Source organism: Nipponia nippon, unplaced genomic scaffold (assembly GCF_047370975.1).
Source record: "Nipponia nippon isolate SJK-2023a ecotype South Korea unplaced genomic scaffold, ASM4737097v1 scaffold_1, whole genome shotgun sequence".
NCBI classification, from domain to species: domain Eukaryota; kingdom Metazoa; phylum Chordata; class Aves; order Pelecaniformes; family Threskiornithidae; genus Nipponia; species Nipponia nippon.
The window spans coordinates 6,009,761-6,024,631 of NW_028262290.1; the positions used below are offsets into that span (position 1 = coordinate 6,009,761).

At 42.0% G+C, this 14,871-nt stretch overlaps 1 protein-coding gene across 1 annotated transcript in view; it reads left to right on the forward strand.

Annotated features, from left to right (window-relative positions):
• COL22A1 (collagen type XXII alpha 1 chain) overlaps positions 1-14,871 on the forward strand; it is a 226,528-nt gene that overhangs the window by 104,327 nt on the left and 107,330 nt on the right. The window contains exon 14 of the mRNA XM_087734610.1: positions 14,666-14,719. Coding sequence (XP_087590736.1) covers positions 14,666-14,719 — 54 coding nt within the window. The remainder of the gene's footprint in view (positions 1-14,665; positions 14,720-14,871) is intronic.

Sequence of the window (14,871 nt, forward strand, 5' to 3'; positions counted from 1 at the left end):
GCTCCTTTATAAGCACACGGCTCAAATCCTAAGTGTTGATGGAATAAAGTTATCTCACCTTTGAAAAGACTGAGATGACAAGATTAAAATCATCCCCTTATTATAGTATTGCTCTTCAACTGTGCTAGTGCCAAACACCTGCCAGATCATGCTTTTGCCAAGTATTGTGTGTAGGGCAATTATGTGAGGTCTGAGGCATTTGTTGGAGGGCAAATCCTGTGCTTTCCCAGGCAGAGGCACTGGCCTTGCTTCTCCGGGCCATTACCTCAGTTATATCACTAAGTTAAAGCCAAAATGATGCTAGTATTAGAATACATAACATGCCAAGCACATCATTAGTGGTAAACCAAAAGATAATAGCAGCTGTGGCTAAAAACCTAATTCATGTCGACGTGAGTTCTTGTGTGACTTTGAAAACCAGGAAATGCACTGCGATGGCTCAAGCCCAGCATGTTCTGCCAGGCTTAAATATCTCAGCCTGGTAGAGGATGCTTTTTATGTGCAGAAACATGCATGTGTAGACCAAGTAATTGTGCACAGATATAAAAAATGAAAATAACATCATGCATCTACAGGTACTCATGTAAACTGCTTTGAAGTGGATTTCCTGGTTAGGTATCATTCAGCTGCCACTGCTCTGTATTGGGTCTTAAATTTCCACTGTTGACTGTCATCTTTCAGCCCTTGGAGTCTTTAATCCCTGTGGCATTAGATATAATCTTTTATATTTCTGCTCATAAATGTGTGCCCCTTTACTGTGTGCTCATTCACTTGTTTTGCACACACTTATGTTATTGAACTGATTATTATACATGGGCAAATATTCAATTCTATAACATGATCACCATGAAAGGCAATGTTTTGGCTTTATTCTGTAGGTTATTCAAATGGGTATTTGCTAGACCAGATGGCCTGGTCCTGCAAGGGCTATAACTCAAATCTTCAAACCTCTGTTGATCCAAGAGGAGTAGATGCAGCAGAGGAGTGAGAGCAGAAGGAACAGCTGTAGAGCATTTTTGAGGATGATTCAAGCAAGACGGTGTTTCAGTGACTTTTGATCAGTCAGGGAAATCATGTTTGACAAGGGAGGTTCTGTAGAGTATGAGGTCTGCATTCCTGGGGCACAGCCATCCACATCGTGAGCCAGCCTGCCCTTCTAATGCCTCCATACAAAGTTTAACTTAGAGGCTTTCAAAAACTTATGCCCTTGTCTTGCAAAGTACAGCATATTATGCAATGGTGCTGAGCCACCCTTCTAGCATCCTAAAGGCCAACAGTAGTGAGAAGGCTCTGCAGGTGGGAAGGTGCTTGGAAAAGTGATGACTTTGGAGAGGATATGATGAAAATCTGTCAAACTTTGAGTGTATGGAGATATCAGTAGGAAATTATTTTTCACTGTTTCTTATGTTGCAAAAGCTAAGGGGAAGCAAATGAAACTAGCTGACGGCAAGTTTAAAATGAACAAAATGAAGTTGCTTTTCATACAGTAGGTATTGAAGCTCCTCTTTGCAGTCTGCTCTGGAGGTTAACATTTTGTGTGTTTAAAAAAGTGTGTATGAGTTAATTAAAGAGAGACGTCTGTAAACATATAGTCAGTACAAAGACATTATCATCTTCACTTCAGGACGTCAGCAAGTCTCTGCAAACTGCGATCGGTGATAGCAGGACAGTAGGCTGGAGAAGTCTCCCATAAGGCCACTGCTGCAGATGGCATAGGAGCTAGCTAGACCTTTGGCCTGACTGCTCGTAGCTATTCTTAGACTTTTGTACAACTCTTGAATATTCCTAACACCCTCATTGCCCAGGAGGGGACAGAAGTTTCCATAGTCCACTCAGGGCTTTGGCCAACACTGTCTATAACTGTTGAAGAAGAGTAGGAAACACAAGAAAGGTGGCATGAAACAATTGGGTCAAGTGATCACTACTGTGATTTTCCACAGGAAACCAATCTGTCAGAGAAGAAAACTCTAACCAGGAGCATCCACCTTCTGCAGAGGTGGTAGATGAAGGTTTCATTATGGTTTACACTGGGACTTCCCTGACTAATATGTTTTGAAGAGTATCCAAGCTTTCCCTTTGTGCTTTATCTGTTTCCCTTCATGCTAATAATCACATATGCAGCAATGAATATGTGAAACAGCTTTAGTAGATTAAGTCTATATTCTCCTAACAATGTGTTTTTTTTCATGGTAATGACTCACTGATAAAAATGTAGAAGAATTATTATAGGATTTCTAACGAGAATAAAACATCTGAAGTGGCTTGGCTTATTAGAGATGCAGTGACTGCAAGACCAAGCATAGAAAAGAAAAGCAGGCAGATAGTTAAGGCTCTGGGCTAGGCTGCAGGAGACCCAGGCTTAAAACTTGGCTCCAACAGATTTGCTGACCTTGAGCAAAGCAGCTAGTCTTTGTTCCTGTAAAATGAAGCTGGAGAACTTCTTTCCCTCCAGGCTTTGTATATCTTCTCTGCTAGATCCTTCAAACAAAGGCTTTGCTTCCTATCTCCCTCACTTGTCTTCCAAATTGGAGTTATTGCCATTTTTAGGGCTTCTGGAAAAGCTGTGGAAATCTACCCTGTGAGATACAGTCTATCCACACAGAGCCCTGTGCTCTCTGTCTTTGCCCCGAGGCAGCTGAATATAAGAAAGGTCTGACCTGAAAGCCATGTAACTTTTTTACCCCAGCGCTGTGCTGTCAGCAGGGCTTACCAAATTACCATCAAAGTAGCATGATTGCAATGCCTCTGGGTAGGGGCTGGCTAGCATCCAGTAACTTGGGGCACAAGAAAATGGGTGCAGTTCTGCCTGCAAAAGGTGCTGCAGACATAGCTGCAGTCTGATATTGCACGCTGATTTGATGGCAAAGGAGAGCTTTTGCTTGGGTATTTTTAAGGGATGCATTTTGGGACCAGAAGAGCTGTTTGTGTGATTTGGTTGAAGGTAAGGCTTAGACTGGAAGTGATATTTTAGACACACAGAGCTATAATAATGTTTGAGAGTCAGGTCCCTGAGTGTCAGGGTGCATTAAGGACCAGCTGTGCCCCAAGGGAGATGGAGCTGGGAGCAACACCATGACTGGCAGGGCATGGTCCTGACCAGCTAGAGCTTATCCCATAGCAACCCAGCAAGAAAGCAGGATGGATTAGTGATGGTAGCCAGGTTCAGCCGAGAGTCCAGATCACCAGACTGGTCTGTGGTTGATGAAGCAAGTCTAAGTCCAAGCCAGGAAAGTGATTCTGCAAGTCAGGGTCAAGATTAGCAGGGTGCGTTTCCAGGCTGCTGCAGTGTAGTTCAAGCAAGGGCCAAAGGTGAGAGCTTAAAAACAGCTTCAGTACAAAAGAGGGGGAACAACCATCTGAACTTCTAGAAGCAGGATGTTCTCTCTGAACACTTACACAATGTGGAGCCTGAGCTTGCATAAATAAAGAATTAGTCCTTGTTCCTGCAACTTCCAAATAAAACTAATTATCTCTCCAAGAGATGATGTGTGCGTCCTTTTCACTGCTGAAACCTTGAGCCCGGTGCAGGGAGAGTGCTCAAGTGAGGTTACAGGCCTTGTTTGGGCTGCTTTGGTGTTCAGACATATTCACCAAGTCCCAAAACTCTTAACTGCCACCCAGTTTACCCAGAGCTGGTGAGCTGAAGGGTGACTCCAAGAGCCTAGGGAAACAGCAGGCAGCAGGAGCCTTTGCACATCAGCATCCAGGTTGGCGGGCAGTGCTCTTTCAGTGAGCACATCCTGACAGTAACAAGATGGGAAAACATGTCCAAGTTTAGAGATACTATTGAGTTTCAAATCTGAAAACAAACAAAACCCAAACTGCCCAGTAATTGGTGTTCCTTGGAGACAGTGGCTGTGGATCTTACCACTCAGATCTTATTTTATTGCAGAATAAAATATAATGTGAGCATAGCTCAAACTGACCTGGTAATGAAAAGTGAAAGTGCAATATCTGCAGGTTTTTTTCTTATTATTTTTTGTGCTGGGAATCATCTCTCTTGGGAACCATTCTTAGCTACTGACTTCATCTGGTTAAGGTCACTCAGCACTTAACCTCTCAGTCCAGAACTTAAACATCTGTATAATAACACCTCATCTACTTTATAAGGCTGTCATGCAGCTCACTGGAGTCATTCGTATCTGTGATTTCTTTTCTCAATCTTGTGATTAAAAGGTGAGGTGTATTAATGTTAGTACCTGCCTTGCTACTCTGAGTATGTTCTGAATCCTCTTGTATATGCAGGCAATTTTAGTCTGCATGCGAGTATTTTTGAGTCCTCTTAACTATAGTTAAAGTACGTTCTGCACAGCTAAATAACTGTGGTTTGATGGAGTTCTTTTTCTTAACAATAATTAGAGTGGCTTAGATAAATTCTGTGGGTTTCTGTGACCCAGAATAACAGCTGCAGATTGTAATAAACAACTCGAAGCCAGATCACATGCTAATTGTGCATTGTGACAGCTTAATTCTCAGCAGTGCCAGAATACTAGTAACTTGGGGTTTTTTTCCTTATAAACTTAGAAAATATTTCTTCCTTTTCAGCATTGGCCCCTGGCTGGCAGGTACATTGCTGGTATATAATGACATCTACTGGCAACAAGAAGTTTGCAAAGTCTCCAGCACTTGTTTCTTTATAGGATTTCTCTGCCAAAACCCACTGGCAGTGTGGAAAGGAAGCATGTGAGAAAGACTTGCCAACTTTGTGCTTCTTCTGATAGAATAGCTGAGGGGGAAAAAACAGATTGCCGTGATTCTGTTGTTGATGACTGTTGTTCGAATGCGGGATGCTCCTGAGAGCAATATTGCAATGGATAGGTATGGATTAGCTGCCTGTTAGGTAGAAAGTAAAAAAGTTTTCCTAGCAGTCTGGAGCATACACTCTGAAGTGGATCTCATAGCCTAATGAATCACAGAGAGCTGAAGCATTATGCGAAACAAGTTGCCATCACCAGTCTATCAAAGGCACTTAGGTTTTCCCTGCCCCTCTCCCTGCTACACGTTTTCACATCTATCTAGTTAAGCAGCCAGATTTTCCCCTTTCCACTGATCAAAGCTGTTGCCAGGCTGAGTTTCCTTGTTCATGGCTGAGAACGTGCAGGTGTCTTGTTCATGGGCTCACTGAAGGTGCAGGTAAGGGCAGGTGAGACCATGGCAGCACCATGCTTCATGCTATTCTTTACTTGCCCAAGTACAACGCTGGCCATCTTTAATTTCCCCCTTTGGGTCTTTCACCCTTTTTCTTAAGTACTACCTAGCGATTTTATGTCTCCCAAAGTCCACAAGGCCTGTTGTCTCTGGCTTTGACAGAAAGATTCTGATTTGTGTCTCGCACCCTGCTGGGTAATGAACATGGACATAGTAGCAAGTGCCAGATGAGGAAAATGTGGTTTCTTTCATGGCAAAGTTTTAGTTTCCTGGTGAAAAGGTGCGTGGACCATTAATGGTTGTTATTTCAAGAGAATCTGATGCATTTGATGTTGTGAGTGGGTTTGGGTCTCTGGAGACTCAGTTTCTATTTCTGGCTCTATATCATTGGCTCCATAGGGAATCTTGGCCTTAGCTTTTCCCCTTCTTGTACCAAAGTGTTCCAGTAAAATGGGAAGAACGCTCACAACCTTTGTAATGCACTCTGAGATGAAAAAGACCTAGGGAGCAGCATTGCTTTATAAACAAATATGTCTGGTTGGACCAAAACAATATATAATTTTGGCAAAGACTTGACTGAACTGCCTCAGGTATGTTTGGCAGTCAACAGAGGCGTATCACTGCAAGTTATAACTAGGTGGTGGTAAGACTTAAGGCAGGATGCTGTCTCCAGTTTGGTCATGACATTTAAAGAGAGATGTGGATAGATGTTGCTTATTGCAGAGAGCAATGAGAAAAATGATTGGTGATTTTGCAAGTTTAACCAGCAGGGATAGATTGAAAGGAAGGGGCTCTGCAAGGAGGGGAGAAATCATGGACTAGATGATGAGGTTAATCTTGAGGAAAAGCTTTCTACGTATTTCAGTGAGATGCTGAAATAAACTCTAAGGGGTGAATGTGGAATATCAGTAGCAGAAGTTTAAGAGCAGATCGGCACTGGAGTTTGGAGTGCTCTGACACAGTACTCCTCTGCCCTAATGTGCGCTTCTCAGAGCTACTGAAATTTTTGAGGAGTGTGTGGAGATCTGAAGCGTCAGGAACTTCCCAGAAGCAAAGCAAACAGAACTAAAAGATTTTTCTCGCAAGGCAAAATATCAACTAGTATGTGGCAAATCATCCACAAGACCAAAACTATTTTCTGTGTGCTATTTATAGATGTAAGGACATAAATTAATCAATGTCATGATACATGACTCGGTTATTTTTCTACTTCAGTGAACACTTCCCCTCTAGCACTTGGCAAGCTGTTTGTCTGGTCCTGAGCAGCAGCAGATGCCAGCAAGGAGCATCAGTTTGTACTTCAAGACAAGGAAGTTTTCAGAGCAGAACTGTTATGTTTTTCACATTTCAAAGTGTCTCACAAATGTATCTTTAATTGAGGATCCTCTTGCCCCAACCATGCAAACAAGAAAAATACTGGAATTTGAGGAAATACTGGTCCTGTTTCTGGGAATCCAACCCATTGTAGTCCAGTTTATTTCTCAGGTTATTCCTCTGTGTAGTGGGATTGTGGTACCAACTGACTCCAGTTATCTGCTACCTCCTATTCAGTGTGTTCAATCATGAATACGTCTGCAAACCATTTGACTGTTTCTTAAATTGAACATTTCAGCACTTGATTGAGCAACTCTTCTAGCTATTGAACAAAAGTATTTCAAACATAACAGCTTCCCCCTGTACTCCCCTGTGCTCTCTCTGTTGCAGAGGTAGATGCTTTCTTCAAGTAAATACTCCACTTGGGGCAGTCATGATTATAGATGAACCAGCAGTTCAATAGTTGTCAAAGGTGTCTGACCACGCCAGTCGTTCAGGAATTACTTCTGTAGTGAGTGAAAGAGTGTCATGGTGGGGATGCTGCTAATATGAAGCTAATGAACAGGATCTTGGGTGCCAATGACAGCTTTGAAGTCTTTAGGACATTTCCAGGCTATTTTCAACTCTACGGTGACCTTGATTAGGGTATAGCTGTTTACTACATCAGTAAGCTCTGATGCATCTTCTGTCCTGCAGTGCCAAGTTTATGGGTGACCATATGTCAAATTAACTGCTACACAGCTCTTGTTTTACCTATTTTGATGCAAAGGTGGAGTATCACGTTTCTTCAGAGAAAGCTATCTATTGATATCCCTGAAAAATAATGCACCTGCTCTTCCCAGAAGAATGATGACTAGGATATTATGATGAAGGGTCAGAAGGACCCTTCTGGTCTCATGGTAGGGTCCATGATGTTCATGATAATGTTCAAGAGTTCAGAGACCCTTGAAAAACAAGGTCTCCTGAATTTCTCATGGGGAAGTACCTTCTGGGGACAACTGACTGCTATGCAATGCATTAAATAAAATCTTTGATACATTTGCAGTACAAAAAATGCCCATAACTATCATTTAACCAGCTGTCTGCATACTGGGCTGGGTTTCTTGATAGACTAGCCAAACCTACAACTTCTACTGACCCCTGCGTATCACGTCCACATGATCTTTCTGTTTATTAAATCAGAATATAATACAGAGTCCCAGCAGAGAAGATTTTCTTCATTTCTTAGAATGAACTAAGGTGAACTCCAAGTTGAAATGAATGTCTTATTTCTTGTGGAAGCAGAAGAAAATGCCAGTTTTGGTGTCAAATTTGCCAAGATATGAATAGGGTTTTAGCATCATTAAGCTAATAGAATCCTGCATTTGTGCATTGGAGAATGGCAGTCATTTGTGCTGCCTGTCTGGTCAGCAGCTTTTGAAAATGGAGCTTGGTGACATATATCCACTGCAGCTCTGCCTCTCAGTTGATCTGCATATCATCCCTGGCTTTTAATGAAACCTTTGTCTTTGCCTCGCCAGTCTAAAAAAAGACAAATCCGAAATTTACAATATTTTTCAAGAAAATATTTATTTTGTATGGCTGCTGGAGGCAAAGTTGTGAAATCTTTCATTTCAGCCTCCTCAAGTTGGTAGCTCCTGAATGGAAAAACCTAGAAAAGAAAAATATTATATCCTTCCGGACCATGCAGTCTCTTGGAAGTGTTCTCAGACATTTGAACCTGAAGACCACACTCAACTTGCAACATCTTTTCTGTCCCCCTTCTTCACTTTTCTCATCAAACAGTAAAAACGGTTTAGTGTGTAACCGTGGATCAGCAGTAGGCCATTTACCCATGGTCTTCTAGTTTATTCTTTGTGAACATCAGGTTGCCAAGTTAAATGTCGTCCAAAGAGCCAGAAGAGAGAAAGAATAAACTTATGGTTAGGGCACTGACCTACAACACACAAAATCTGGAGCGAGTTTCTGTCTTTGTCCCAGACTCCATGACCTTCCATATGTCTTCTGCTCAGTTGTACCTCTGACTCGTCACCTTCGTGAGATGAAAGCAATATTACAGTTGATATAACTTCGTTCTTATTTCACAGGGATGCTGTGAAGTTAATTAACAAAGGAGAGAGGCGTATGTTAATGCTGATAACACTGCACAGTTCAATTTTGCTTCTGTTTCCATTTCGTCTTGCCCATTTTGGTCTGTTTCTCTTCAGCTCTTGCTATTTTGTCTCCTACCTTGGATATAGATCCCCTAGTTTGCGCAGCTGTCAATATGCTGAATGTATGATTCATGGGGTTCTGCTTGGCAGATTTTTGAAGGTCTCCCAATGACACCTTTATTGACATTTGTGACAGGGTTAGAAATTTTTATTTCATTTTAGGATTAGAAGAGTGGGACTTTTGTGTTAGATGTAGACCAGTTTGGAATAAAAAATAAAGAAAATTTATAGAATTGACCTTACAGTGATCTATCTTCTTTCATCTGCTCTGTAAGCTGAAGGAAAAGTCCAGTGATTTACTCAAATTTGACAGGCAAATGAGAATCTAACCGTGTGTTTTGGACTGAGTTTTTTCCCATTATTTTCTTGTTAATTTGCTCTCATTTCCATTAACGTAGGCCACAACCCAGAGTTTGAAATAAAACGTTTGATTATAGGCCACAGCTGTTGTTGAGTTGGAAGAAATATTTGTAAACTTGGCAGCTGCTTGAGGAGGAAGTGGAGGAAAGAAAAGCAGTTAAACTTGAGTAGATTGCTTAAAAACATCACTGAGGGATTATTCCTTTGTGTGCTTTTGATGTGTCTCTAGGATCAGGTAATACTGAATTGTTCTATCTGTGTATCTTTCCGTATACCTGCAGATCCCCTTCTCCTCCATTTTAGGTCTCTTTCTTTTCAGAGAAATTCTGCTATGAGGCTGGATATGGCAAAATCCCTATATTAGTTGTTCCCAATCTGAGGAAACATATAATCTAGCAATGAGGTTATCTGCTTTTTAATTTCATAGTTACGTCTGTTCAGCCATCTGAGGATCTACATAGGATGTAGATATAATTTTGTCACAGGCCATGTACATAATGTTCAAGCTATTGTGTGGGGTAGTGAGGCTCAATATAACCTGAGTGAGGTGAATCGTTGGATGATATGCAACAAATTAAGCTGTATGTGCATATGGTGTGCATTTAATGGAAGATTTTTAAAAAAGAAACCCAATCTTTATGACCATGGGGGGATCACTAACCTAGAGCTGGCATGATCTGGTAAATCCATGTGATAGCGGTGTACCAGGAAGACATCCTTGCTCAAATGTAGAAATCAGATAACTCTGCTCATGTACACAAGCTAATAAAGGAAGCTGTCTGGGTGTGTCTATACTTCCCCAGCTCACCTCTGTATTTTTAAAGGATGATATGCTTAAAGTCAAGGGGTGTATCTTTATTCTTCGACATCCCAGTACTCTGTCTGCAGCAGCTGAGAGTTCCTGTGCTCTGAATTTCCTCATGATGTGGCATTTCCTTTTGTCCTTTGGGTCTGGACAAACCATGTGCCCATCTAAGCCCTGCTTTGAGAACTCCCAGAAGGACAGAAGTAGTGCTTAGGCCTTGCTCTCTATCCATTGTGGCTCTGAATACTTCAATTAAAAAGTAAATAAAAGCAAATTCAAAATTCTATCCTTTTTACTGAATTCTGCCTAAACTTTTTGTTTTAGTATGGCTCAGAAAACCTTCCTAATTTGCTTGCAGAATTTATATCAATTCTTTGAGGAAAGATGGAGTTTTCAGAGTGATTTGTCTAGTGCTACATTCTCAGAGCTTTCAGTATTCAGTCTTTTAGGAACTTCCTAAGCCAAGCTGCCGTAGTTGTTAATGCACTTCCTCACAGGTACAACTACCTACACATTCAAGTTTTTGCCCACAAAACTATTGACGAAGGAAGCAACGGGTCACCCCACCTACAGCATAAAACTACTCCAGAAAGCGTAGGCAAAGCCTAAGGGAAGCTGCCTTAGAAACTATACTCTGTTGCCCTCCTTAACAATAGTCTTTTCTGCCTTTGCTTCTTCTTCCCAGTTTCCTGGAGAGCCTGCTCCTTGTTACCTTCCTATTCTGGTCCAGATGTTTCTCCAGAAAGGGATAGCCTTCAAAGTCCAAATATCCATAAAGTAGATGAGTGGCAGTAGAAATGCATGCCATAAACAGATATGTGTGGTTTACATGTCGCCACCAGAATCTCACTGTGTTGAAGCTGGGAATGCAGCCAGCCTGTGGGTATATAGTATTATTTTTATCCCTCTCAGTGGCACAACCAGGTTTGGCCTTGGTGCGAGGAATGCCATAAGCTTTTCTTCCCCAGGGCTTGATGCCAGCTGCCAAAGCCTACCCGTTTTCCCACTGTGGTGGCTGGATCCTTCAGCCCAGCGCACTTGCAGACCATGTCTGCTTGGCAGCTATTTCACTGGCCTGTGCTCTCTGCCTCCGCTATTTCGTTATTATATTTACACCTTGCTTGCAACTTAAACTGAGCTTTGGAGCATAGTGACTGTAATTTAATATTTATTCATACAGTGTCCAGCAGAGTAACCCAAGCAGGGAACAAATGAGGCGTTGCTGTAATTCAAGTAAATAATCATAGAATAACTACTGAAAAGTGAAAAATGGCATTTGTAGAAATATGTAGCTACCTGTGTGCTACGTAACCTCTGTATACTCACAGTCTGTGTCAGTGTATGACTTCAGTGCTAGCAGCACCTGCCTGCCCTCTCTTGCTCAGCAGTATCTGTTTCCATGTGACTGATGGCACTTCACAGCCATGTTGCAAGAAAAGTCTTCCAATTGCTTTAGATCAGATGGCAGCTTGCCAAATCTAGGCTCTTTTGACAAATATTTTGTCAACAGTGAGCTAATGAACGTGTTTATTCTCTTGCTAACTTTGGTGGAAATGTTAGATTAAAGGCCACTGGCTGTGCAGCACAGAGGATGAAACTAAACACAGGTGGCTGGCTTTCCAGTGCGTAAGAAAAAGACAGCACGCTCATGAGCCTGAAAAAGGGGAAGTACTGAGGAAAACCTGCTGCCTTCTTTTTGAGTTTAATTGATGGAGCTGTAACCTCCCCAGCAAGAACTCCTCTTGAACAACGTTATTTCAGGCCCCTGTGAGTTCTTCTTCAGCCAATTTTGTCATTCTCTAATTGCAACTTTCCCTGGCTTTAGAAAGTGGTTTCCAGGAGAGCTGCACTGGCAGAGCCCCTCAGTCCACAATTGTTGGAGAGAGAGGCAAGCTCTTTTGCTAACCCAACTGACCTAATTGAAGGGGTTGAGGGGAGGGAACAGACAACTTCTGGGTACACCAGCACTTCCCTAGGTCTTAGCAGCATGCTGCACACAATGCTTGGGATTTTACCTGATTAAAAAAATCTGGTGGACAAGTGAAAAGAAAAGGTGATCGTTCTGTAATGCAGTTCATGAAGTTGGGTAGTTCTGTCAAAAAAAAAAAAAAAGAGTTGTTTAGTGAAGTAAATTGCTCTGGCAGCAGGACTCTGTTCCAGTTAGCTGCATCCTCAGTGGGGGTTTTGGCAGCTGGCTGTGAGTTAAGGGTGCAAGCTGTTGGTTGCTTTTCCATCCCTGTTGCAGCTACTTTGGCACTATGCAAGCACAGCAACGTCGATGCTTTTCTGCTTCCTGCTCTCTTCCACTGCGCACTCCTGTAGGTTATGCAGTTTACTTCGTGAACGTGAGAGTTGACACAGGCAGTACAATCTCTTCTGCTTTTACTGAGGTTCAAACAGCTGCTGAGCTTACCCTTAACCTGACAGGTTTTTCTGCTTAGTGAGGGATACAAAGCAGCTAGCCAGGGTTAATGGGGAGTCAGTGAAAGGGGCAGAAGTAGGATCCCTTTCCATTCTTTAGCCTGGAGGGGTTCAGTGGTGGTTCCCCAGGAGACGTAAAAACTGTCTCTAGAATCTAGGTTGCTTCTGTGCAGTTTTCTTCTTGGGGAGGAACTGGTAAAGCTGGTGGATACTAAAAGATTTCCACTGCAAGCTGGTAAAACTCTCTGCATTTATTTCCAGTAAAGGGTCAGCCCTGTGCCGGGCTGTCTGATGTATGGCAGTGCTGGCCTTTGCTGGATCACATGTTCCTGAGCATGGTGCAACCCTGAAGCCCCTCTCCCCTGCTTGGTGACTGGAGCTGGTCAATAGGTGGCAGTTTGGGTTGACCAGCTGCCTCTGGCATGTATGGTCACCAAGTGAGAGAGAGTCTACAGTGCTTTCCTGCAAATGTCCATGCAGTCTCTTGGCTGTGAGGGCCAACAAACCTGCTCTGGGCTTCACATCTTTGTAGGCAGCTGCCTGAGATCTGTTACAAGTCAAAAGGACAAAATCACACTGCTTTAGTTAATAAAAAAAATGCAGAAGAAAAAGCCTTATTCTTATCCTGCGATGCTACTGGCTTAGAAGGCAAGTTACCATTTGCATCTGGGAAGAGGAGTAACCTTATTTTTGGAGGTTTTCAACACCAAGTCGGATAAACCCTGAACAACTTGGTCTGAATTCACTGTTAATGGTGCTTTGAGTGGGAGGTTGGACTTGCAACCTTATGAGGTCCTGTCCAGCATGAATGGCTCTATGAGCACTCTGCATCAAACTTATTGACTGATGCTAAGATTAATTTGTTCAGCTATGCCAAGGAGTTGCTATGTCGTGGAGAAAAAAAAGAAAAAGAAAGTCAAGAAAAGAAGCTAATTAACTGTATTCCTTTACCTTGCATAGAAAAGACACAAATCGTTCTCCTACCTATGCTGCACACTTTGCCATGGAAGAGCAGTTCCTTCAAGTTATATTGACCTCTTAGAGCAAATGATTTCCTTAAAAATCACGTTTGCTATTTGATGGGTTTTCTATCGCATTAGGGAGCCATTCAAATACAGCAGATCTGATTTTTACCACTAGCTGCATTGCAAATTCTAGACAGAGTGCTTCATGAAGGTTCAGTTAGCAAGAAATGTGATTATAAAAGTATCTAATGACTTTAATTTGCATATACAGCACAGATATTTTCCCGATACTATCTTTTATTAACCTTTAAGTGCCAAATGTACCTATGAATAAATAAGGCCAGATTTTGTCATTCTGTCGGATGTTGACTGGAACCTTACCCTAGGACTACATCCATCTAAGTCTGCTGGACTACTCATGCAGGGAAAAAATGTCACATAAAAGACTGAGTATGGCAGAATTTGGCCTGAATTTATCTGCATGTGTAGGTAGTCCTTATATATATACAGGCAACTTAGAGAAATATACGCATCAACTGTTTAGCCATTTTAATGCTCTTTCAACAGTATTGTTCTGTTATTGGGTTTTTACAAAAGCACATGGGGAAAAAGCTCTCAGTAACTTAGCTCTGCTTTGTGGTATGTCATTTGCCAGCAGTGCTGGTGGCTTTACATCCCACATATGGATGTCCGCTGTTTCAGGTAGAGGGGACATTGGTAACAGTCCATTAAAGGACTCATGCCAACATCTCTTGTAAAATCCAGCAATGCTGGAACCTGGGTGCCATCAGTTGGAGCATGAACATGCAGGACAGAAGTAGGCAGGCAGCTGGATCATGACCAAATACCCCGCAACAGCAGGCGTAATCCTGCTCCGTTCACAGAGCTCTGGCTGAAACCTACTCTGAATCTTTGGTGAAGTTAGCTGTTGACTATGAGAAGCACCTATTGATAAGGTCTAAATGGAGTGGCTTCCAAGGTTACATTTTGGCCTAATGTGAGCAGATAAAGGGGAAAAAATTCCCACATTTTGTTTTTTCCAAAAATTTCCATGCCATTGGAAATCTGGCATGTCAGTAAGTTAGCCATGCCAAATTTCAAGTCCTCTTGCTTTGAAAAGTGGCAGCAGGAGAGTTTCTCAGTGTTTTATTTAACAACGATAGGTCTCTAATCTTGTTCTTGGAAAAAAACTGGTTCTAGATGGTATTTACAAAAAGAAGGGAGGGATCAGCCAGAGGAAGACACTGGAATGGAAAATTGAAAGTAAATCTGTTCAAATATGGGCAAGTTACAGGTGACTGAGAACAGCATTGTTACAGTGAGGACGAAAAGTTGTCCTCAACTCTGAACAGATGATAACTGTGCCGTCTAAAATACACGAGTACACCACAGAATGGTATGGCATTTCATATGAAGTATTTTTTCCATTGGTGTTGTAGGGTGAAGAAGGGCCACCTGGCTTTCCTGGACTGAAAGGGGATAAAGGAGAAAAAGTAAGTCCAAGTCTTTACTAATTATACTGTGAAAAGTTTAAGAGTTTATAGAGCTATTGTAAGAAGGCTAATGAAAACAAGCCCTCTTCTAAGTCTTTTGTTTTACCTTTGTGTTTTCTTGTTTTGTGTTAGCAAGGTGCTAAGTAAAGGAG